This window comes from Urocampus carinirostris, chromosome 4 (assembly GCF_059441175.1).
Source record: "Urocampus carinirostris isolate Australia breed hairy pipefish chromosome 4, RoL_Ucar_1.0, whole genome shotgun sequence".
Taxonomy (NCBI): domain Eukaryota; kingdom Metazoa; phylum Chordata; class Actinopteri; order Syngnathiformes; family Syngnathidae; genus Urocampus; species Urocampus carinirostris.
Window position 1 is genome coordinate 11,736,826 of NC_142352.1, and position 24,267 is coordinate 11,761,092.

At 40.8% G+C, this 24,267-nt stretch overlaps 1 protein-coding gene across 1 annotated transcript in view; it reads right to left on the minus strand.

Annotated features, from left to right (window-relative positions):
* Positions 1–204: 204 nt before the first annotated feature.
* The window catches only part of smad3a (SMAD family member 3a), a 41,955-nt gene continuing 17,892 nt past the window's right edge, over positions 205–24,267 (minus strand). The window contains exons 2-8 of the mRNA XM_088333647.1: positions 16,677–16,870; positions 16,463–16,597; positions 16,241–16,366; positions 12,828–13,040; positions 12,572–12,709; positions 7,898–8,042; positions 205–2,221 (exon numbers count right to left, since the gene is read on the minus strand). Coding sequence (XP_088189773.1) covers positions 2,098–2,221; positions 7,898–8,042; positions 12,572–12,709; positions 12,828–13,040; positions 16,241–16,366; positions 16,463–16,597; positions 16,677–16,870 — 1,075 coding nt within the window. The 3' untranslated portion in view covers positions 205–2,097. The remainder of the gene's footprint in view (positions 2,222–7,897; positions 8,043–12,571; positions 12,710–12,827; positions 13,041–16,240; positions 16,367–16,462; positions 16,598–16,676; positions 16,871–24,267) is intronic.

Sequence of the window (24,267 nt, forward strand, 5' to 3'; positions counted from 1 at the left end):
CAAGCACTTTTTAAGGACTTTGAAAGCCAATTTTCTAACTTTTCACTAAACGTTAAAAGAAGACACCCAATATGAATCCTGTATTTAGCAGAGGCACAAATATATATGCGATATATGCTGTTATTTATCTTGCATGTGAAATTACCAAGACGTGATTTTTTTTAATCTTGAATCAATCTCGAATATATTTGTATTGCGAAACTATTTGCCCCCCTTGAACTTTGTGACCTTTTCTCCACATTTCAGACTTCAAACATCAAGATATAAAACTGTAATTTCTTGTGAAACATCAAACATGTGGAAGAAAGTGCTCTGGTCAGATGAGACCAAAATTGAACTTTTTGGCAACAATGCAAGAGGTTATATTTGGCATAAAAGCAGCACAGCTCATCACCCTCAACACACCATCCCCACAGTCAAACATGGTGGTGGCAGCATCATGGTTTGGGCTTGCTTGTCTTCAGCAGGGACAGGGAAGATGGTTAAAATTGATGGGAAGATGGATGGAGCCAAATACAGGATCATTCTGGAAGAAAACCTGATGGAGTCCGCTAAAGACCTGAGTCTGGGACTGAGATTTGTTTTCCAACTAGACAATGATCCAAAAAAGCTTCAATGGAATGGTTCACCAAAAACATGTAAGGGGGGTTATAATGGCCCAGTCAAATTCCAGACCTCAATCCAATTGAGATTCTGTGGAAAGAACTGAAAACTGCAGTTCACAAACACTTTCCATCCAGCCTCACTGAGCTCGAACTGTTTTTGCAAGGCGGAATGGGCAAAAATATCAGTGTCTCGATGTGCAAAACTGATAAAAGACATACCCCGAGCGACTTGCAGCTGTCATCGCAGCAAAAGGTGGCACTACAAAGTATTAACTCAATGCACACCTACTTTTTTGTTTTTTATTTGTTAAAAAAGTTTAAAATATCCAATAAAGTGTCTTCCACTTCATGATTTTGTCCCACTTATTGTTGATTCTTCACAAGAAAATACAGTTTTATATCTTTATGTTTGAAGTCTGAAATGTGGCAAAAGGCCACAAAGTTTAAGGGGGCCAAATAGTTTTGCCAGCCACTGTAGGTGTTGGGTAGAAATGACAATAATATGTAGCCTCAACTTTCAAGTAAACTGGGAAACCCTACCTTAACTTTTTTTGCATTGTCCATTATAAATTTCCATAATTGATACAAAATCCCTGCACTAATAGACATATCATACTGCCCTGTATACATATAGCATGGACCTGTGCTCTTGGGCGTGACCCGTAAGAGGCGATGACGCTTCACCAGACAATATGATACAAACTATTGCCAGCTGCTGTTAAAAATACAATGGCCAAGTGAAGCCAACAGAGAACAGTGTCTGCGTCATTTTTAACAAAAAGTGGTGAGACACATGGCGACAATTTCAAGCATTTACAACCACTTCACCCAATATTCAAGCACTTTTTGATCCTTGAAAACACATTAGAATGCAAACATTTTCAAGGATTTCAAGCACCTGTACGAACCCTGCATACGATTCCAAATGACATTGTGTGAAATATTTTGATTCCTTTTTGAATGCTCCATGTCAGACAGGAGACAATACACTCATAAGCTAAAATGTCAACATCTTGTGACATGAGTTTGTAGTGTCAGAAGCGTCGAAAGCCTAGGTGAAATTGTGTGTGGCTAACCTCATAGGAAAAATATTAATAAAAGGGAAACTGTGGTGCTGATTAATCGTTCCTGTCATCTTTTCCATGCAAAGCATGTTTTTAAGACATCTCAGAACTGTTTGAATTATGAGTTTAAAAATGGGTACAGATATCAGAAAGGCAAATAGATAAAACAAGATTTGAAATACACTTATCCATATTGTATAAACAACAAAACAAAAATAGGAATCTTGAGCAATAAAGTACATTCAACAAGCCAGTTTCTACTTACATGGTTCTTGCTTTAATGCACTTATCCCTTTATGTGACACACCGCCCAAAAACATCCTGAAATTTGAAAAAAGTGCTACTGACAGCTGGTGGGGAAGGAGTGCAGGTTTGAAGGTCACCGAAAGGTTATTTTGTTGTTTTCAGTCCCAAACTTGAAAGACTCCCTAGGAGACGCTCGAGCAGCGGATGCTGGGGGATCCCATCTGCGTCAGCACCTTGTCCAGCCACTGCAATGGTCCGTTGAGGTGCAGCTCGATCCAGCAGGGGGTGCTAGTCACCGTCTGTCGCCTGCAAACACAGCCAGGGGCATTCGGCATGAATGAACGTCAGCACATGTTGACAGAGAATTACGATACAATACGTTAATAATTTGTTAATGTGCTTGTAAGTTTTGTCCTGAAGCTCAGCCTGGTTCGTTTTTCTTAGATGCTCGCTGTAATAAGAACCAGGAGACTGCATATTCTTGTTGAACTGTTTACTGGATTCCCAGAAAGATTGAAAACACAGCTGTGGAGTCTTTCTCAGCATCATGCAGAATAAATCTTCCATCCATCCATTATCTGCACCACTTATCCTCAGTAGGATCGCGGGGGGTGCTGGAGCCCATCTCAACTATCTTCAGGCAGTAGGCAGGGGACACCCTGAACAGACAACTCACCTACTTATTCCCACCTAGGGACAATTTGGACCGGCCAATTAACCTGACATGCATGTTTTTGGGATGTGGGAGGTAACCGGAGTGCCCGGAGTAGACCCACGCAAGCGCGGGGAGAAGATGCAAACTCCACACAGGGAGGTTTGATCTCATGACCTCAGAATTGTGCAGCACACGCGCTAACCACTGCGCCACCGTGTTCAAAAGAAATCCGTTTTATCTAAAATAGTGCCGGGTTATCACCTGAGACCAAACCAAAGGTGGTGATAATGTTTTTATATTAGAATCCCAGTATATGTATATCTGTTTGTTTGTTTGTGTGTGTGGTCACCCAAGAACATGGGGTGGGAGTGGTTGTTCAGATATGACCACCATCTTTCTTTCACAGGCGGTCAGGTAGGTTTTGCAGACTGAGGAGCTTTCCCAGAAAGACATTCTACTCTCCCAGGACAACTGGCCGGGATGACAATCTCTTACAAAACAGGCATGAAAATAGGGCAGGGCTTAAAAAGGTGAGAAGGGTGTGGAGGAAATACTGTCAGGTTTTGCTGACTGAGGAGCTTTCCCAGAAAGACATTCTACTCTCCCAGAACAGTTAGCCGGGATAACAATCTTTTACAAAACAGGCATGAAAATAGGGCAGGGCTTAAAAAGGTGAGAAGGGTGTGGAGGAAATACTGTCAGGTTTTGCTGACTGAGGAGCTTTCCCGGAAAGACATTCTACTCTCCCAGAACAGTTGGCCGGGATAACAATCTTTTACAAAACAGGCATGAAAATAGGGCAGGGCTTAAAAAGGTGAGAAGGGTGTGGAGGAAATACTGTCAGGTTTTGCTGACTGAGGAGCTTTCCCGGAAAGACATTCTACTCTCCCAGAACAGTTGGCCGGGATAACAATCTTTTACAAAACAGGCATGAAAATAGGGCAGGGCTTAAAAAGGTGAGAAGGGTGTGGAGGAAATACTGTCAGGTTTTGCTGACTGAGGAGCTTTCCCGGAAAGACATTCTACTCTCCCAGAACAGTTGGCCAGGATGACAATATTTTACAAAACAGGCATGAAAATAGGGCAGGGCTTAAAAAGGTGAGAAGGGTGTGGAGGAAATACTGTCAGGTTTTGCTGAGTGAGGAGCTTTCCCGGAAAGACATTCTACTCTCCCAGAACAGTTGGCCGGGATAACAATCTTTTACAAAACAGGCATGAAAATAGGGCAGGGCTTAAAAAGGTGAGAAGGGTGTGGAGGAAATACTGTCAGGTTTTGCTGACTGAGGAGCTTTACCGGAAAGACATTCTACTCTCCCAGAACAGTTGGCCAGGATGACAATATTTTACAAAACAGGCATGAAAATAGGGCAGGGCATAAAAAAGTGAGAAGGGTGTGGGGAAAATACTGTATGATCGGGAACGCTGTAAAAGCCAACTAAATATTGAATTCTGTCAACCCACGCTGTGTTTCAGTAATCTGCAGAAGGGAACAAACTAAAATAAGGGATTAAGCTTTGGTTTGTTTGTTATTTGCGACTTATTTCGAGGATTTTTTGTTGCTGAACATTATTGCACTTCTTCTCATTGCACTATTGTTACAATGCACTATTCTTTTAAACATAAACATTGCATTATTTTTATATGTAAGGCAAGTCTTTGAGCACTACCTTGTTTTACATATTCTCATTTATATTATTTTGCGTGTTTTTCATAGGATGTCTAAATTGGTTCAAAAGGCATCGTTTAATTATAGCACTGAATAGTTAATATTTCCTAGATCTCCAACTGTTTAGATTTAGATTGCATGTGGTTTTCAGGGACATTGTCTTTCACTTTCCATTTCATCAAAATAAATACATCATTTGACTTAAGATGCAAAAATATACTAAAAGCAAAATCCCTTACCCGGACAAAGAGCTTTTAAGATGTCACGAAAGCAAAGGACGTAACGTCGACGCCATAGTTTATTTTCAACTAAAATTTGAAAGCAAGGGATCCGTGAACCATGAAAACAAGCTAAAAGTGTATTGTTGTATTCAATTCTTTATATGGTGTTGCACTGAAAAGTAAATATTTTAACTTACATTTTGTGTGTTTTTCCGAGATTCTTAGTAGAAATACATTTAAAGTTTAAATTGAGAAGGTTCACTGTGGGTTCAAACAATTGAGCCCATTATTACATAGAATACAGAATAAACCATCCATCCATTATCTGCACAGCTTATCCTCAGTAGGGTCGCGGGGGTGCTGGAGCCCATCCCAGCTATCTTCGGTTAGTGGGCAGGGGACACCCTGAACTGGTTGCCAGCCAGTCGCAGGGCACACAGAGACGGACAACTCCCTCGCTCATTCACACCTAGGGACAATTTGGACCGGCCAATTAACCTGACATGCATGTTTTTGGAATGTGGGAGGAAACCGGAGTGCCCTGAGGAAACCCACGCAAGCACGGGGAGAACATGCAAACTCCACACAGAAGGTTCAATCTCATGACCTCAGAACTGTGCCCCACACGCGCTAACCACTGCGCCGCACAAGCGCTAACCACTGCGCCGCCTTGTTGCCCAAAAAGAATAATATTTGTAAAATAAATTATTCATTAATTTGGTGAATAATGTTTTAGTATTGATTGTATATAACAAAACGAAAATTTTTGAGAAGACCAGGAACCAGAATTCCTATCACGAGTCTGATGCACCCAAGGGGTTGATGACGTTTTCACATCACAAGGGCATACAAACAAATGCCAGCTCCCGTTAATCACGAGGGAAGAAGGGATGCAATGGCAAAGCGAAACCATCAGAGCGCTGCGTCTGCATCATTTTTAGGCAGACTCGTTTAAGACCGCCGAGAAACATGTCAACAATTTCAAGCAGTTACAAGCACTTCACTTAGAAGCTCTTTTGAAGCCTTAAAAACACAACCTTAAAATGCAAGCATTTTCAAGGATGTCAAGCGCCTGAACAAACCCTAAACCTAGCGGGTCAGCTCAAGTCTTGCATCCAATATCTGAGAGGCCTAATCTAAAATGCCCATTGTAATATTGCATTTTTTTCTCAATGAGATAAAGAAAGCATAGCTTAGCCAGGAAAAGTCCATCATTCGTCCAGAGTGATGCACGGTGGATAAGCGGGAAGTCTTGGCTGGCCTGGTAATCGGAATCCTGTTGTTAAGTGTCTCCACATGACCGCTCTGGAACGCAGCCACTCCCGTTCTCCCCTGAGGGCGCTAATCATTCTTACTATCAGTGAGTCAGACAGTGGGGGAAAATTGGAAGGGGGCAGAAGAGGGAAAGTCTGACATCTCTTTTTGACACAGCCCATGTGTTTTTGTTTTTTCAAATGGACCAGCGTGCTGGCTGAGGGAAGCCAGAAGACACGTGACAGCAGGGGAAGACAGCTTCTCGTTCCTCCAGTAAAGAAACAGAAGGATAGAAGGCAGTACAGTAAGGTTCTTGGAAGAAACTTCATAGACACAAAAAAGCCCACCAATAGGGAATAGGAAATGATTGCAAATTTGGAAAAAATGTAAAAAAAATAATAATAATACAAATGTATTTGTAAAGCACTTTTCAGCCAATGAATCTCCACTCAAAGTGCAAGATGGAAATATTGTGTGTACAATAAGAAAATAAAATCCTCCTTTTTATTTAATTTAATTTTCATTAATCGTCATCTTGAACGGTCAACTGATACGAAAACACTTGCCCTCAGCAATTTATAGGGAAGGGAAAACAGAGCAGCTGAAAACCTCCCTCTCCACCATTAACCATCCAAACTCTTCACTTCCCTCCCCCATTCCTCGAATAACAGGTCGGGAACCTGCTGTCTATATTGGGGAAAAACGCAGTGTTGTGTGATTACAATATCTTACTACGTCACATCGCAATGTCGATTACATTTCAGTTAATTGTGCAGCCCTGATCACAACCTTAAACTAACACACAAAATTGTGAAAACATATCTTGTGACAATTTTGCAGATACAGACGCTCCCCTATTTACGACCATTCGACTTACGAAAAACGGTAGATACGAACATTTTTTTCGGGATGTCGAAAAATATACAGACATTGCTGTAAGTTAGATTTTATATCGTATGCACCTTTTTCCGAGTACAGGACATTACTGTAGTCCTTCTTTCCGTCGCTACCAGAGTGTGGTGGCGCTGTGAGAGCATTTACCCACCTAGCTTGTGTGTAAACATACTATGCTGTATCTCCAGCGCGCTAAGAACTTTGACATTTTTATTGGTTAATATCTCGTGCATCCATTCAATATGGTTGGTGTAAAGTGTAAAAAAGAGGCGAGCCATTTATTTTGAAATGAAAGTGGAATATGGAACCTTGATGCTGTTGAGAAAATGGTTGATTGCTTTTTCTGGACACATTCTACCACAGAGGAGGAAGAAGCCTAACTCTTGAAGCCCATCTTCCAAAAGTAAGTTAAACTTAACTTTATTTATCTTTATAGAGCATATTATTTTATGAAATGTTTTTTTTAGTACAAAGCAATACAGGTTACTTATATAAACCTTAAACAAACATATTTAAACCTTAAACATATTTTCCATACAAAATATAGCACTGAAGCAACTTACCAACAATCTTGTTCGTAAGTAGGGCAGCGTCTGTATCTTTCTGTTGCCAAATGAAACTTTGAAAAATATATTCATACTATTGCCAAAAGTGTGAAAAAAAGAAAATATATATAGATATATATACCTTGTGAATTATATTGTGTAATTTTTTTTTAATTGCTGCTGCTAAATATTATTGCACTTGTTTCCCTTTGCACTATTGTTATAATGCTCTATTCTTCGAAGCACTATGTTGTCATTTTGTTTTTCTTTTCATCCTGATAGTCATTTATCATTTTTCTCTTCAGAGTCGTTATATCACGTTTTACCCTGCAGTGGCATGTCTAATCTCGTTGCATCCAATGCATCACAAGTTGTTATCTATGAAAATAAAGACAATTTTCATTGTAATGTTAAAGTAAAAAGTTAGAAGTAAAACAAATGAACTAAATAAAATGGATCAATTATAAGCCATATTTAAAAAAGTGGGTCTCCTCTTAAAAATATCAACAGTCTCTGCAGACCTGATGTCCTCCGGCATACCGTTACATGGTTGAGGACCAAAGTAGCCCAAAGCTGCCTCACTATTGGTTTTGGTCCTCAACCTAGGAACAGTTAACAGACCAGTGCCAGAGGACCTCAAGGACTGAGTGCTGATATAATAAATGCATAGTAATTCCAAACAAATCCAAACGAAATGTAATGCAAAACTAAGAATAATAACACTGAATTCCATATCAATCTCCTCACCTGTACTCGGCCCCCCAGCCCTTCACAAAGCTCATGCGAATGGTGCACATCCTGGTGAGTTGATAGACAGCCTCAAAACCCTGGTTGACAGACTGCGCCAGCAGGGCAGCAAACTCCTGGTTATTGAAGATCTTCAGATTACAGCCTGACAGAAGAGTGGCAAGAAAGAAATCACATCAGAACAAAATGTCACAACTGATCCATGCCTCTGGACAGATGAAATGTCTTTCCACAGAATTTCACCAATAGAATGAAAACGGACAGTTGGCACTTAACCTGACATGGCGGGTTTTTTTTTTTTTGGTGAAACTTTCTTTTTGTGCTAGTAACAGCGGTCGATAACTCCCATAATCCCCGCCCCCCTTCTATTCTATCATTAATTCTCTGTGTTAATAAATTGTGTGTACTATCTCCATCAGTAGTGTTAATGGAATCCATTTTCTTGGGATTAGTAATTTATATCAGAACTCAAAGAACTTAAAGTAATAACGTCATTTAATTTTTATCAGTGTAGGAAATTCTAGCATTTTTCAGAGAAAAAAAGATTTATGGTGGTGCACCAGCAACACCTAGAGGCAAATTCGTTGATTGAAGTAAAGACTAATTGTTTCAATCTTAATGATTTTCTAAATGAAACCTAGAAAAATCCCTACACTTGTTAGTTTTATTCCTGTTTGGTACTCTGTGTACTGAGACCTTGGGTGTCCGTAAAGGTACTTTAAAGTAGAATATTATTATGTTAATATTATTATGGCATGGCATTGCAAAATGGATAACCTTCCTCATTCAAAGTTCCTTTGACCTTGTACAAATCCCATTCTTAACCAGCACCAAAGCATCCCCAGACCATAACATTACCTCCCCAATGCTTGGAAGATGGTGTTAGGCACTTTTCCAGCATATTTTCAGTTGTTCTGTGTCTCACACATGTCCATCTGCATGACCCAAACACCTCAAACTTTGATTCATCTGTCCATTGCAGTTTCTTCCAATCTTCCTTTGTCCAATGTTCGTGGGCATTTGCCCATATTGAGCTCTTCCTTTTGTTGGCCAGTGTTAGATATGGCTTTTTCTTTGCCACTCTGCCTTAAAGGCCAGGATATCCGAGTCACCTCTTCACTGTAGTTGTTGACACTAGTGTTTTGCAGATACTATTTAACAAAGCTGCTCGTTGAGAACCTGTAAGGTGTCTATTTCTCAGACTACAGATTCTAATGTACTTGTCCTCTTGCTTGGTTGTGCAGCAGGGACCCCTTCTTCTCTTTCTTCTCTGGTTAGAGTCTGTTTCTCTGATGGGAGTAGTAATAGTACTGGCCTTTCTGAAAGTTTAATTCACCCATTAATGTGATGCTCCAGATACTCACCTAGCTCAAAGAACAGTCAAGTTGTATAGCTTCTCTAAGGGGCCGGTCACACAGACATTTGCGGCTGAATCACGGCTAAAATTTTGCGTTTTTTTTCAGCCCGTGGTTGCCCGCGATGGAAAATGCGCAAAATTGGCCAACCCGCTGTTCATCGGTGGTATGCCCGCAAAACACGCCGGCGACTGTTCCGCTTCCTCATCGCGTCATTTCTGCGTCATTTTCTCGTGTGGACCACGGGTATAAAAGCTCCCGAGCCGGTGTTGTGCCCAAATCCGACTCCTACAAAACATCCCCCCCCCACCCCCTCGCGTGAACGCGCATTCTGCTGCGATCGCTTTTGTGGGAAGCGTACATTGACATTGGTGACTTTTGCATCCGCGTTAACAAACGCAATTTGTAGAATACGATCGCGCTTTATTGTTTAAATAAACGCGTTATATAGACTAGGATCTCCCAATTGTTATAATTAGCTCGCTTTATAGTTTTAATAAGCGTTTTATATAGAATACGATCGCTTTCGTTGGAAGCGCAGCAGAATGCGCGTTCACGCGAGGGGGGGAGGATTTACCGTTCGATTACGTTCACAACAAAAACAAAGACGGAATGGTTTAAGTTGTATTACATTTCCAACAAATGCAAGACGAAGTGGTTTTGGTTATATGTTCGCCATTACATTCCCTAAAAGTGAGATAAAACGAGGTAAAAGTGGTTGTAGTAGCGAGGGGATGCAAATCTCGGCACCGGGCTGTAGAAATCATAACCGCACAAGACACAGTCCCGTGAAGATCAAGATTTCAAGCTATGGCATCATTTTTATTTTATTATCTTGAAAAGAAATGTCAAGAAATAAAAATGGATTAAGACGAGGTCACTACGCTGACGGGGATCCATGTTCACCCCCTTGACGTCTCGAGCACAACTGACGTGTGCTCGGCATTTGCGCTGTTTATACGCGGAGAAAGGCGTTTGACCGTCACACGCGTAACACGCTAATTTTACGTAATAACACCGCGATACAGGCGCAGAACATGCTATTACCATGCTCCACCCACTATTACCCGCTGAAATTTCCCGTCCTACCCATGTGTAACCACGCCCTGGCCACGGCCAGAGCACGTCGTTCCGCGTCATTTCCGCGTCATTACCTCGTGTTGACCACGTGTGCGGCACGCGGTTTAACACGTGCTCAAACTTTTGAGCAGCTCAAAAGTTTTGAGCGCGGCCAACCACGTGAAAATTTCCGACCGCGAGTAAAGCACTGCTCTATCTCGTCTATATGGCGGTCTCAAAACGTCCAACAGCGCCCAACAGCATCTGCTTCACGTCCAGAAATTTCTGGCCGTGGTTCAGCCTCGATACGCTCGTGAAAGGTTGTGTACCCGCGCTCTGAAGAATTGAGCAGCGCAAAACTCTTTCGCGCTGCCACCCGCGCGCGAATTTCCGACCTCGTGTTAAGCACCGCTGTATCTCGTCTGAATGGCGATCTCAATGCGTCCAATAGCGTCCGCCTCAGAGGCAGAAATTTCTGGCCGTGATTCAGCCGCAAATGTCTGTGTGACCGGCCCCTAACCAGCTAAACTGTTTTGTGCTCTGCTTACATAATAGTTCAAGGGTTTTCTAACCATTAGCCTTTCAACGAAATCAGCAAACACAATGTACTAGAACACTGGAGTGATGGTTGCTGGAAAAGGGCATCTATACAACTATGGCATTGTTATGACATATGACATTAAAAAACAGACATTTGCAGCTAAAATAGTTATTTACAATGTTAACAATGTATGACAGATTTGGGCACTCCGGTCCTCGACCTGCCTGTTTTTGAGGTTTCTCTGCTTCTATGCAAGTGATTACAAGCTCATGCTGATGATTTGTATCACCTGGGTTGAAGAAGAAAAACATCCAAAATCATACAGGAACAGAGTGCCCAAGTCTGACGTATGCGTTGTATCTCTAATTAGTTTAATGTTATCTTCATTGAAAAAAAAAAAAAAGTTATTTTCCTTCAAAAATAAGGGAATTTCTAAGCGACACCATTGTTTTGAACAGTGGTGTACGTTTCATTTACAATGTTTCTAAGAAAATGCATATTGACACAAATGTCTCCCTTCAATGAGTACCAAAGGGTTAAGCACATATTCCTAGCAATGTCCCTCCATCCATTAGACCAGGGACGTCAAACTCAGTTGCACAAGGGGGCAAAATTCAAAACACACTTAAGGTCGCGGGCCAACCAGGATAAACATTTATTGAACACACTTAAACTGAATGTTTTTGGAACATAAATATGAATAAAAACAGACAAAAATATTCAATTTAAACCTTAAATCACTTATACAGTATTTATTATTTTGCTCTAAATAAAAATATCTTGTTAAATTATACAACTTAGAATTTAACTTAAACAACTTAACATTAAAATAACATTCAAATTCCTTTTCTCCTATGTCAATGTATATAATAAAAAAAACTTAAATATCCCAAAAGATTTTGCTCTCCTTAATATATCTCCTGTCAAAAGTAGAAATATGAAAATGCTACACAAATCATCTTGTAAAAACGTCACAACATTCTGAGAACAGGGAGCCTGATGTGCTTACCTTTGGCGCAGACGGAGTAGGGCGAGAGATGGCAGGGAGTGCTTGCACTTTTTGCATAGCTCCACCCATCCCTCCCACTCACCCATTCAAATAACTTTAAGTTCTCTTCCGGTGTTTTGGCGTATTTACAATTTGTTCCGTGGATTCATCAAAAAATATCTGAACACTGAACACAGATTATATAGTGAGCTTTTATATAAAGTATTCTTTAGCGTTGTACAGCCAAAAATATTTTTTTTGTGTGTGACACCTTGACTGTAAATCGTAGTGAAAATGTGCCCTATATATTCTGAAAAGTACTGCCTTGTAACTCAGCTTTGGTTTGGCTTTGCGTGTATCTGAACAGGATTGATGGCTCAAATTTTGAATGAGGTGGAGAAAATTTGCATGCAATTAAATTTGTCTCTGAGCCATAGGTACTCGTTGAAAGAGCCATATATGGCTCAAGAGCCATAGGTTCCCGACCCCTGGTATATAGTATAGTATACGTCATATATGAAGGAATAGGTACAGTGACTAAAACGTCAAAATATGATGTCCAGGGATGAGACGGCGTTGTTCATATTGACGGGCCATTAATAACAATAATGTAAAATGGTCTTGCGGGCCGGATATGATTACACGGCGGGCCGGACGTGGCCCGCGGGCCGGGAGTTTGACACATGTGCATTAGACAGACCTTTTTGATTTCAAGTGTCCAATGTTCTCACCTGGAGGAATCTTGCAGACTGTGGCAGGGTGCCAGCCGTAGCGCTGGTTACAGTTCGGGCTCTGCACAAAGATGGCGCTGTCACTCAGACACTCGGCGAACACCTCTCCACCAATATAATACAGCCGCACTCCACGACCTCAAAAGAAGCAAAGGGCAGCTAAGTCTGAGAAGGTATGAGCAGCCAGGGTTGTGAGTGTCAAATGTGAGGATGTTATTAACACGGTAGTGGCAAAACCAGCAAGGGGGGTGCCTACCAATGTGTCTGCGTGTCAGCTCCACTGCAGCGTTGCGGTTGACGTTGGACAAAAGGCCCAGGCAGAAGCGCTCGGAGTTGGAGGGGTCCGTAAAACCATCCACTGTCAGCGAGGGCTGTGAGGCATGAAAGGTCTCGCCTACCCGCTGATTCAGCTCGTAGTAGGAAATGGAGCACCAGAAGGCGGGCTCGCAATAGGTCACAGGCTGGAGATCTGAAGGACAACATTACAGTCTAAAGGAGGGGTCATCAACATTTTTCAAGCTGAGAGCTACTTTTTGTGGGTCATTTGCGCAAAGGGCATACAGTTTGATGTGCATTTCTAAAATCATGTTATTAGTATGTTGTTGCCAAGTTATTACTATGTTTATTACCAGAAGAAGGGTTAAATAGACTCACTCAGAAATCATTTTACTAGAAAAGCACAATGGCCCAACACTGGTGAGATATTACAGGTCCGCAGGCACTACATCTGTCTATATGGGACTTCCTGGTGCCCGCGGGTACCACGTTGAAGAGCTAAACTATAAAGTAAGTTATTTTTGTCCGAGATCTGACTCATTGGGTCAATTTGACTCAACTGTGTGTGTATTTTTCAAACTTTACTTCATGCATAACAACCTCACCCCCTCAAAAGGTTTACATTAAAAAAAAAAACAAGTGGCCTTTCTTAAAAAAAGGGAAAAAAAGGTCATTATGTTTTAAAGCCATGTTGTGCCATGTTTCTGTCTCTCTCATTATTTCTCACTACATACTTATGTCTCTCTCTTCTCTGTATCTCTCACTCGTTTGTACTCTCGCTTCCCAATCTCTTTCTCCCTCTCTCTCTGGTTCATTCTCTTTCTGTGTCAGGCTCTTCCTCTTTGTCTCTCTCTGTCTCTTCCAAAATTCGTTTGACAAAATAAATAAGCACTATTTGAATCAGGAGCCATAGATGTTAGTGGGGCCGACAAAACCATCGAAGGGACCCCATTTAATATTTGGCCACTCGATGTCACTGTATTGTGTAGTGATGGAAGTGATATAAAGCACAAGTAAGAATACAAACTACGGACACTAAAAGGGACCAAACGGCACAATTTTTCTTCTCCAGTTTTTGCCTAGCCTTTCACAAGTTTTTTTGAAGTACCGTATTTTCCGCACTATAAGGCGCACCTAAAAGCCTTTATTTTTTTCACAAGCTGACCATGCGCCTTATAATACAGTGCGCCTTATTTATGGATCAATTTTAAAATTGCAAAGTTTTCCAACTAACTTGCCGACTCGATTTTCCCCCGAACGCCAAGTAGTACGCGGTGTATGCTTGGATTTATTTACCGGCGTTTCATTGGCTAACCAATGTGTCAATCATCATTTGAATCAATCACTATTGGCTAAAGTTATTCGGAGGTCAAGGGGCGGATCCTTTTTATCATTTACAGGCTGGCATTGGCTTAAACGGCAACACAAAGCCTGCAATTGGCCAAAACAACGGTGTATGCTGGGATTTATTTACCGGCGTTTCATTGGCTAACCAATGTGTCAATCATCATTTGAATGGATCACTATTGGCTAAAGTTATTCGGAGGTCAAGAGGCGGATCCTTTTTATCATTTACAGGCTGGCATTGGCTTAAACGGCAACACAAAGCCTGCAATTGGCCAAAAAAGATGAATGTTTATGGCACGTGGCTGACGGCATAGAGAAAGCATTTTTTTCTATTCTGTATTTGAAATTATTTTATTCTCCTGGATTTACTACCCTCACGGATATAAGAGGACATTGGCTGCACATTATTATGAACACAACGACTTCGGTGAGCTACTTCGGGTTTCATATTGTCCCTGTATCTTGTTTCAGACTGAACTCGATGTTTCTGTGATAAGCGGTGCAGATAATGGATGGAATGGAGTGTCTATTTTTAAATTCAACTCAATTCCAAGTGTTTATTGTCATATGCACAGTAAAGTTGCGAGCGAAAAAGAAAATAGAAACTAAGAAATGTGTGGCATTTCTTGAATCCCAAGACTTTAACCTTCCGAATGATGGAACGATGCATTTGAGTGACATCGTACGGACACCGCATCCGCACGTGTTCTCGACACGTATTTGCGTCTTTGCAAGCTTTGGGAATGTTAAGGGGGTAATAAGTTGGACTTAACTATCTGACTGTTTTGTCCACGTTCCCATTGTAGCGCCTTATAATCCGGTGCGTCTTATCTATGTCAAAAATTGGACCAAAAACTATTTTTTCGGGGTGCGCCCTATAACCCGGTGCGCCTTCTAGTGCGGAAAATACGGTACCCATAGCAGCAAGATGGGAGACAATCATGTCAGCTCCTTCTAGGTGAGCCTCATGTTATATCAAATAAATACCAATTCATTGACCTATGAGTATTTACAAAAAGCAAGTTTGTATGATAGTTCATGTATTTTTGCTTATTATTCAAAACAATATTTTTGTTTAAAGGATAAAGTTATGGGATAAATAATACACAATGTTCCCTTATGTGTGCATAAAAGCATTTCATGCAAAACAAAGTAACTTTTTTTCACGTGGATGACAAAACAGAGAAGCGATTGTGCAACAATGCAATCATAACACATCGGATTGACAATGTATTGATAGAAGAGAATTCATAATGGGTGTCAGAAGGATATGAATTGTTCTTTATAACACCTACCTGGTGTAAAATCGTTCCTGCCCATTTGCTCTAACTGGAATGGAAATGGAATCGGTTTATGTTTTAACCTAAACGCTAAATTTTAACAGTACATCTTTCATCTTTGCTCAAGTTTTGTTGTGAGATATTCAACAATTGTTTCCATGAGATGGCCTAACTGACTTAAGGTCAAAACATTGACAAATAAGAAACTTCCAGACAGTGAGCAAGCAGCCACAACAAAGCACCGTAATGATGAGGAGCACATGAACATGGAGGGACAGAACTTGACGACGGAAAACATGATACTGAGTTGTCTTCACTGCGTTTTAATATTATCCGCAGTGCCTAAGAAGCCTTTACCAGACAGATTGTGGAAACTCGAGCCTCAATGTTGGGATGCTGGTTCCAGCAATGGTCAAATTACATAACATTATAGAATTGAATTTTAGTTTAGCTTGTTTGCCACTCTCTGTCAAACCTTTCATGTGTGGGAACAAGCTGCTTTGGGTCTGATACTATTTCCTCAGGGGTTTTCTGCCAAGACCCCTGGAGTTTTCCATCCTGATGGGATATTGTCACTGATGTCCATGTGGCCAGAATGCTATCTTGGCTGTTTCACAGCTCAAACGGTGCAAGCAAAACAAAAGGCTCTTTCATCACCTGGTTTCCTCTGCTTTTCCACTGGGGAGACGTTCTATCACAACATTTGTCTGTGTGTGAAGGCGGACAGACTGAAAAGAACACAAAGAAACACTCACACAGTCCTTACCCAAGTTATTGTGTGTGGGAGAAACGGGGTTGGGTGACAGGTTTGGCGAGCCTGTATCCATGCTGTGGGTCATCTGGTGATCGCTGGTCTCGCCATCCTCACTGAGGTAGCCTGGAGGTGGCGTCTCTGAAAAAGCCAAGGGATGCGTCTCAAAACTCTTATTTTAATGTACGCATCACTGACGGACAATCCTTGCATTACTAAGGAAAGGGGAGTTGGTACCTGGGATGTAGTTGCTCTGAGGCTCGATACCAGCAGGGAAGTTGGTGTTTTCGGGGATTGAATGACTGTAGTCATCCAGAGGTGGAAATTCACTTGGGATCTCTGTGTGTCTGGGCACCAGCACTGGAGGGAGGACTGCATGACGGACACGGGTGCACAAGAAAGTCACACAAATGAAACGACAAATGTATTGGACTTAGAGATGGACACTTACCTGGAGTTTCTACTCTCTGGTAGTGGTAAGGGTTGACGCACACTTCGTCCTTCTTCGTGTGAAAGGCATATTCACACAGCTCCACTGCCCGCAGTTCGTGGTGGGACTGCAAGTCGGGCCAACGCCACAAACGGCAGTAGATAACATGGGGAAGGCCTTTTCGGTGGGATACTTGTAGACGGCCATCGAGAGACCTGCAGAAGGGGTGAAGAGAAATCGGTGATTGTTGAGAGTTTGTAGAAATAGCGCAAAATTGATCATACAGTACAACAGCCTTTTATTATGTTATTGATCAAGGTTGCAACAAGAATTATTTAGCGTGAAATTCGGACTATTTTACGCAGCTTTTTCCCAAGCTTTCAATCCTGCAGCTTATGCAATTATGCGGATAATTTATGCATTTTTTCATAATGGCCGCGCCAGTAATGTGGAATATATGTGTCGAGGAAGAAAGTTTAATGCAATTTCTGCCTTGCGCATGAATAAAACTAGCATAAACAGACCTTCATCATGGAAAAGGTGTCAATCGAAAGGGGAGGGCTAACTACAATATTGGGAATAATTTCAAGAGTCTATTTATTTGTAAATGGAAATAATGTGGCGAAACGAATGGATTACAAGAAGGAAGGAAGCAGAAATATTTTAAGCGGATTCCTTTATATCTGGCTGCATTATCATGTGTTTTGGAATAAATATTTTACACGGTTGGATTTAACGGATTTTCCATGACGTAACTAAGCCATTTTTGCGGACATTCAATGAAGTCGAAGACGGCCAGGGGATCTATTGGCGAGTTACACCGGTTTTATAGTTTCCGGGTCTTGTTTCAGACTGATCGAGATGTTTTAATGAGTATATTATGAAACTCTTCCCATTTTCAAAAATGTACTTGTATCAGCTTATAATCAGGTGCACTCTATAGTCCTTTGCTGTGTCAGCAGAGAAGAATTTTACGGCATGTGCTTCAAAAATAAATATTGTATTTAAAAGCAATGATAACACAACAAACACAAAATCTATGGCTTAGGTTTTCTTTCTTTTAATGCTTTGTTTTGCAAGTGAATTTTGACTAGGTGAATTAGATTGGGCGGCATGGTGAATGACTGGTTAGCATGTGAGCCTCACAGTTCAGGGGTCCTGGGCTCAATTCCAACTACAGGTCGCACGTTCTCCCTGTGCCTTTGTGGGTTTTCTTTTGGCAGTCTGGTTTCCTCTCACATTCCAAAAATATGCATGCAGGTTGATTGGTGAGTTGAATTTATACATAGTTTGAATGAAAGTGTGTATGGTTTGTCAGTCTCTTTGTGCCCTGCATCTGGCTGTCAAAATGTCTAGGGGGTGCCCTGCTTGATGCTGATATGGGCTACAGCACCCCGATGTTCCTTGTGAGGACAAACTGTTAGGAAATATATGAATGGATTTGAACAAGGCCAGAAATAGCTTACTAACTGACAAATAGAAATATAATCATCAAAACCTATTCAATAATATTACAAATTTTAAATATTTACAAAAAACAATTAATAATTAATCATCTAGATACCTTCTGGATTGAAAATTCTTTAAATCCCTGGAATTTAATCTTCGTAATTTTAAAAGCTTTTGAATGAAGCAAGACATATAATCCTTGTTCAAGTAAATTCTAGCAAGGCTGGTACAAAGAAAAACTTGAGTTTTGTTCTTAAATTTGAACATACGGCTTTTAATCAGTTGGTTTAGTGTGTGGTAGAGTGATGACTTTGTCCTGGTCACAAGCCCAGAATATTCTGTTTATTTCTTATTTTGTTTCTCTGTAATAAAACTCCTTAACTGAACTGCTTTCTTCAGCTCGTTTTTTTCCGTCCAAATGCTCGTTCTGAATTCCGGAATCAAACATGTGGCGGGAAACAGGTTGTATTGTATATGCCAAAAAAAAACACGTAATCATAATTTATCCAAACGCATTTTCAAAAATAATAAATTGTCCAGCACACGTATGGGTGTTATTTGTTTACAAATATGTTTTATTATCATTTAAATAATTTGTGCTTTAATGTAGTCAAAATGGTTCAAATATGCTAACAAGAAGTTAGTTTGTAGGCGTGTGCCTACGTGCGCGTGATTATGCACATGCATCAAAATAAGTTATCCTTTTAACATTAAAATAAATTACAGTATGGTAGTATGGATAGTTTAAATGTCACAATCAAGCGAAAATGCCTCTCTGTCCACAGTTCCTACTGACTGGAGGAAAACATGGAAAATACATTAGCAAAGAGGAAAAGTGAATGGAAGAAAAACATTTTCTTAAAACCATCCATCTCTCCAAAAATAACGATTCATCATATGGTAATGAAAATACCCTTTTGAAAATTCAACAAGTGTAAAAATACCATTCACTGAGGGAATGTTGTTTTGAGTTCTGCTCGAAGGTGTTCCCTTTCTCTTTTTGTGTGCGAAAAGTAAAAACGGCTCGCTTGAGTGTAGATGTGTGAAATGATGTGATCTCTTTGGTATTTGTCTTCAGTCCCTGCTGCTGCGTGGGTGTCAGCTGGGACGAGACTCCGCGTGGGCCCATGCAGACGTGCGCCAAGTGGCTGCCATGCTGTTCTACTTTGCCTTACTTTCTCAGAGAGGCTCTTCTTAGCTCACTTTTACACTTTTTAATATTTGCTCAAAGACAGGATACACTATATCCCTCATTATCATTGCATCAGCAATACCAAATGACTGCTTACTGACTCCTTATCACCTGTGAGCAAAGTGAGGTGGTACGTATTAGTTTGTTTGTGTGTCTGTCCACCTAAGATAAAGGGGGAAGGAGTTAAGATATGCCCATCATCTTTTGCAGGCAGTCGGGTCGGTTATCAACGATGTGAAAAATTACAAAAAATAACTGATTACGCACTATTTGGTTTTGTTGACTTAGCATTATTCCCAAAAGGAGATTCCACTCTCCCAAGCCAGGACGACATTGAACATGAACACCATCTTTAACAGGCAGTCAGGTAGGTTACCATAGATGTGAATAATGTCAAAAGACGCTGACATGGCTTTTTTGGTTTTGCCGACTCAGCAGCCTTCCCAGAAACACATTCTACTTTCCCAGGATAGAACAAGTTTAGCCAGGATGGAAATTTTTCGCAGCCAATCAGGTAGGACACAAGAGGTGAAAATGCCCCCCAAAATACTATATAGATTTTCAGAAAGACATTTCCCTCTTACAGGCCTGGACAACGTTCAATTTCAACACAATGTGTAGCAGACAGAAAGGTTGACCAGAATGTGTAAAATGCAAAAAAAACAACAACTCTCGACTTTTTGTTTTACAAACTCAGCAACTTTCACAGAAAGACATTCTAGTCTCTCAGGTCAGAAATGGCACCCCAAAAGGCTTTTGCATCTCAACGTGGATGATGTTCTCATGGCGCACAGCCATTCTAGTTTAACTTGAGTTTTGATGCTCTAGTATAGGGGTCAGGAACCTATGGCTCCCGAGCCATATATGGCTTTTTTCACAAGTACATCTGGCTCTGAGACAAAATAGACTAAGCTAATTCTCTCTATCCCACTCCAAATTTTGCATCAGCAAAGCCTAATAAATGCACGCAGAGAGGACACTGAAATCCTTACAGGTAATGTCCAGCATCTATAGGGCACATGTTTTACTACAGTTTACAGTCAAGGTGTCATACCATCATACACGTTTAGGCTGTACATCACTAAAGAATCCTTTAAATGGAAGGTTAATTAAATAATCCATGTTGGCATGTTCACTGTTTAGACGCTATAAGATGAAATCCCACACAACATCCCCAAAAGGTCAGCAAAGCACCCAAAACAATTTGATTGGGTGAGTGGTAGAGATGGGTGGAGCTATTCACAGATCGCAAGCACTTCCATCCGTCTCTCGTCCTGCTCCGTGTGCCCTAACGGTATACATGTCGGTATGCGCATTTGCAGAATTTTGTAGCATTTTCACAGAGAAACTTTGCTCGCACCTTGAAATTTTATTTATGACAAAAAGGATTATTTCATAGATTTTAGCAAATCATTAAACGTCACACAGTGGGAAAAATGTGCTTAAGAATTAGCTTTGGTCTATAGAGCGGTTTTATTGAATTTTAACATAAAATATAAGGTGTGACAGTATTTTGTTTTTATGCCTCGTTGAGTCAATAAGGTTCCTGACCCCTGCTCTAGTACGAGGATCAGGAACCTTTTTGACTCAAGGAGCCATAAAACCAGTTTTTTAGAGCTACACCAGGTATTTTAAGGCAAGAAAAAAAAACGCCCTCCAGACAAAAGCCAATGGTTCTGCGCGTTTTATTTCACTGTGTGACGTTTGATGATTCGGTCAAATCTTTTAAATGTAAATGGTCTGCATTTATATAGCGCTTTTTAAGTCAATGAAGACCTCCCTAGGCGCTTTACAATGTGCTTCACACTTTTTCCTTTTACACACTAACCAACCGATAGCAGCGTCAGCCATACAAGGCAACTACTTATTAGGGATTCGGTGTCTGGCCCAAGGACACTTCGACATATAACTAATGCTGCCCCATTATTAATAATAAGAAAGCCAGTGTCCCATAGCAACAAATATATCACTGAAAATTTTGTCATTTCATTGTATTGTAAATTTCTGAGTTATTTCTTCTATTTTTATTTTCAGTGCTATTTATGTATTTATTAATATATGTCTCATCTCATCAGCTGCACCGCTTATCCTCAGTAGGGTCGCGGGGGTGCTGGAGCCCATCCCAGCAATCATCGGGCAGTGGGCAGGGGACACCCTGAACTGGTTGCCGGCCAATCGCAGGGCACACGGGGACAGACAACTCACTCGCTCAGTCACACCTAGGGACAATTTAGACTGGCCAATACACCGGAAATGCATGTCTTTGGAATGTGGGGGGAAACCGGAGTGCCCGGAGGAAACCCACGCAAGCACGGGGAGAACATGCCAAACTCCGCACAGTAAGGCCGGGAGCTGAATTCGAACCCACGCAGGAGGTTCCCACGACCTCAGAACTGTGCCGCACACGCGCTAACCACTGCGCCGCCGTGCTGCTATTAATATATGTATTTATTTTAAATGTTAGAAGTTTTGGTCCTTCAAATGAATCTACCACTCATCTAAATGACACCAAAAGGAAACAATTTGATGAGAACAAAATATATTGTTGTGCTTCTGTAGGGGAAAAGACCTTTATCAAGATAACGGTGAGACTTAGTAATACTAATAAATGTCAAATACATAAAAAACATTACTGCAGAGCAGGCGTGGGGATGATTGTAGCAGCAGTCTGTGAACCTCTCTTCTTGCTGTATGTCTACTTGAGTCAAGCAATGTCATATCCAGAAGGAAGGACAGGCCCAGACACCCGCGGATTGCCCTTCGTTCCAATGACTCACTTCCATGAGGAAATTTACAACCCTGATGGGAAACGTCAGTAAAACCAGCCCTAGTTTCACGCTTCAGCATGCTGCTAAGAGGAAGAAGTGGTAGCTCTGTCTAAACAACAACAACCTGGTTTTAGCATAAAAGGTGAATAGATCAAGCAGGGAAGTCGCAATAAATACACAGTAGCAAAGCTCAAGTTCTTTTTTTCAATTTTCCCAAACTAATTTCTTTGAAAATGTAATCACTCATTTCATAGTTATGCATTTTCATTGCAACATAGTCATTCAGACTCACCGTTAAATTGTGAACCAGTCGCGTTTATTCAAATAAAAATAAAAAGATTGTTTAATTCGTTTTCACTCTCTAAATTACTGAAATGGACTGATTGATTGACCACAGTATGAACTTCAAGTACAAATGCACCAAATCAAAAATAGCACGCCCCTTAATAGGGTATGAGGGTAACCTCTGTAAACCAATCATCATATTTGAGAAGGATAGTTTGTCAGTGAATGTTTGTGTATGTGACCCAGCAGGACGCCCAAAAGCCATCAGGCCGGCTCAGACAGAGCAGATTGAACCTAACAGACTTTAGATGGTGGCCAAAACAAAGACCGTAAGGAAAGCCTATTTACTTTGCGACACAAAACCAATTGTACAGGTTTACTAGTTTTTCTCACACACATGTACACCCACTGGTTAAAACCTGTGTTTAAATTAACAGCATTATATTTTTTAACTTCAAACCAATGCACCATAAAACCTGAGAAAAGTGCGTAAGATCCTTATGCAATGTTTGTGATAGTTTTCACATTTAAAAAATATGTATATTTTATTTTGTACATAATTGTGAGAAACAATCTGAGAAACATGAAGGTATAGAGAATAAACCAAGTCAGGGTGGTTAAAGAAAGGAGGGTGCTTCTGGATAAAGGCTGAAAAAGCTCAGGGCAGCTCAGAGTGTCTGGGCCCCGTGACCCCCGCACCCTCATCCCTTACCCGTCTGTTTCCGTCTGTCTCACTGGCTTTATCCTTGCACTGAGTGAAGGTTATGGTGGGGATGAAAAAGAAGAGAGGAACAGTAGACTGAATTGGCCCTCGAAAGTCCTGAAGGACACAACCAACAACTAAGGGCCAATTTCCTTTATTGAAAACATAAGAAGACTCAGCCAGTGGGCTCTTTGAGTTAGTATGTCTATGGGTTTATGTCACATGACGTCCTTCCTTGATTAAACACTCTCCAACCCATGATATCACCTCAAGATGGCTTTAGCTTTCCCTCTCAACAAATGATTGGTTCCTTTCCTTCAGCATATCCTTCATTTGTAAGAAAAAAAAAACTGAACGCTTTTCCAGAAAGGGTGGTAGGTGTGTGCGGAATAATTCCAATGGTTCACTTGTGCCGCAGGAGGAATGTACTAGAAAGCCAAGATATGTAAACTTCACAAGATTTTCCGTGACCCCTTGAATTCAAAGCAATTATGCCTTTGGCAAATTAAAACACAAAACTTAAAATACAGAAAAAAATCTAGATTCTAATAGGAATACAAAAAACAGCTGATCTGTATTCAGAGGAATATGGTATGTTGGCGCAAAATGGCTTCAAGTTGCACTCCTGAACTCCTGGGAAGAGTATGACTTCCAACATAATACTGAATGATGATTCAAAGGTTTCAGATGGAATCAATATTACAACTCAAATGTCAAGCATTATATTATAACAAATGGTAGACACATTAACTGTGTCTACCGGTCAAGGAAATCCACATTTATTTCACTCTCTTAAGCAGTAATTTACCAAAAATATTTCATCCAACACATCTAGGCTATCCAGTTGCTTTAGTGACATTTCCATTCCGAAATCCAATAAACTGAGACAACTGATTTTTACAACAGGACTCGTCTATTTTGGGTTTGCTGGAATCCATTTTGCAGTCTCAAATTCGTGCAAAAACATACCTTTCATCCTGAAACCGAAAACTGGCTGAAGACAATTTTGATGGACTCCAAACCTATCTGTGTTTATTGTGGGATACAGTAATCAGCTAATAAAATGGATGGATGGATGGATGTGTGTGGACAATAATGTCTTTGAATATGGCACTCAAATCTATTGCAATGTGCTCATTGGGTTAACTCTGTGGGCATCATTTAAAACTGAGGTCCTTAAACATTTTGAAACAAGTACTATTTCCGATTAAAAGC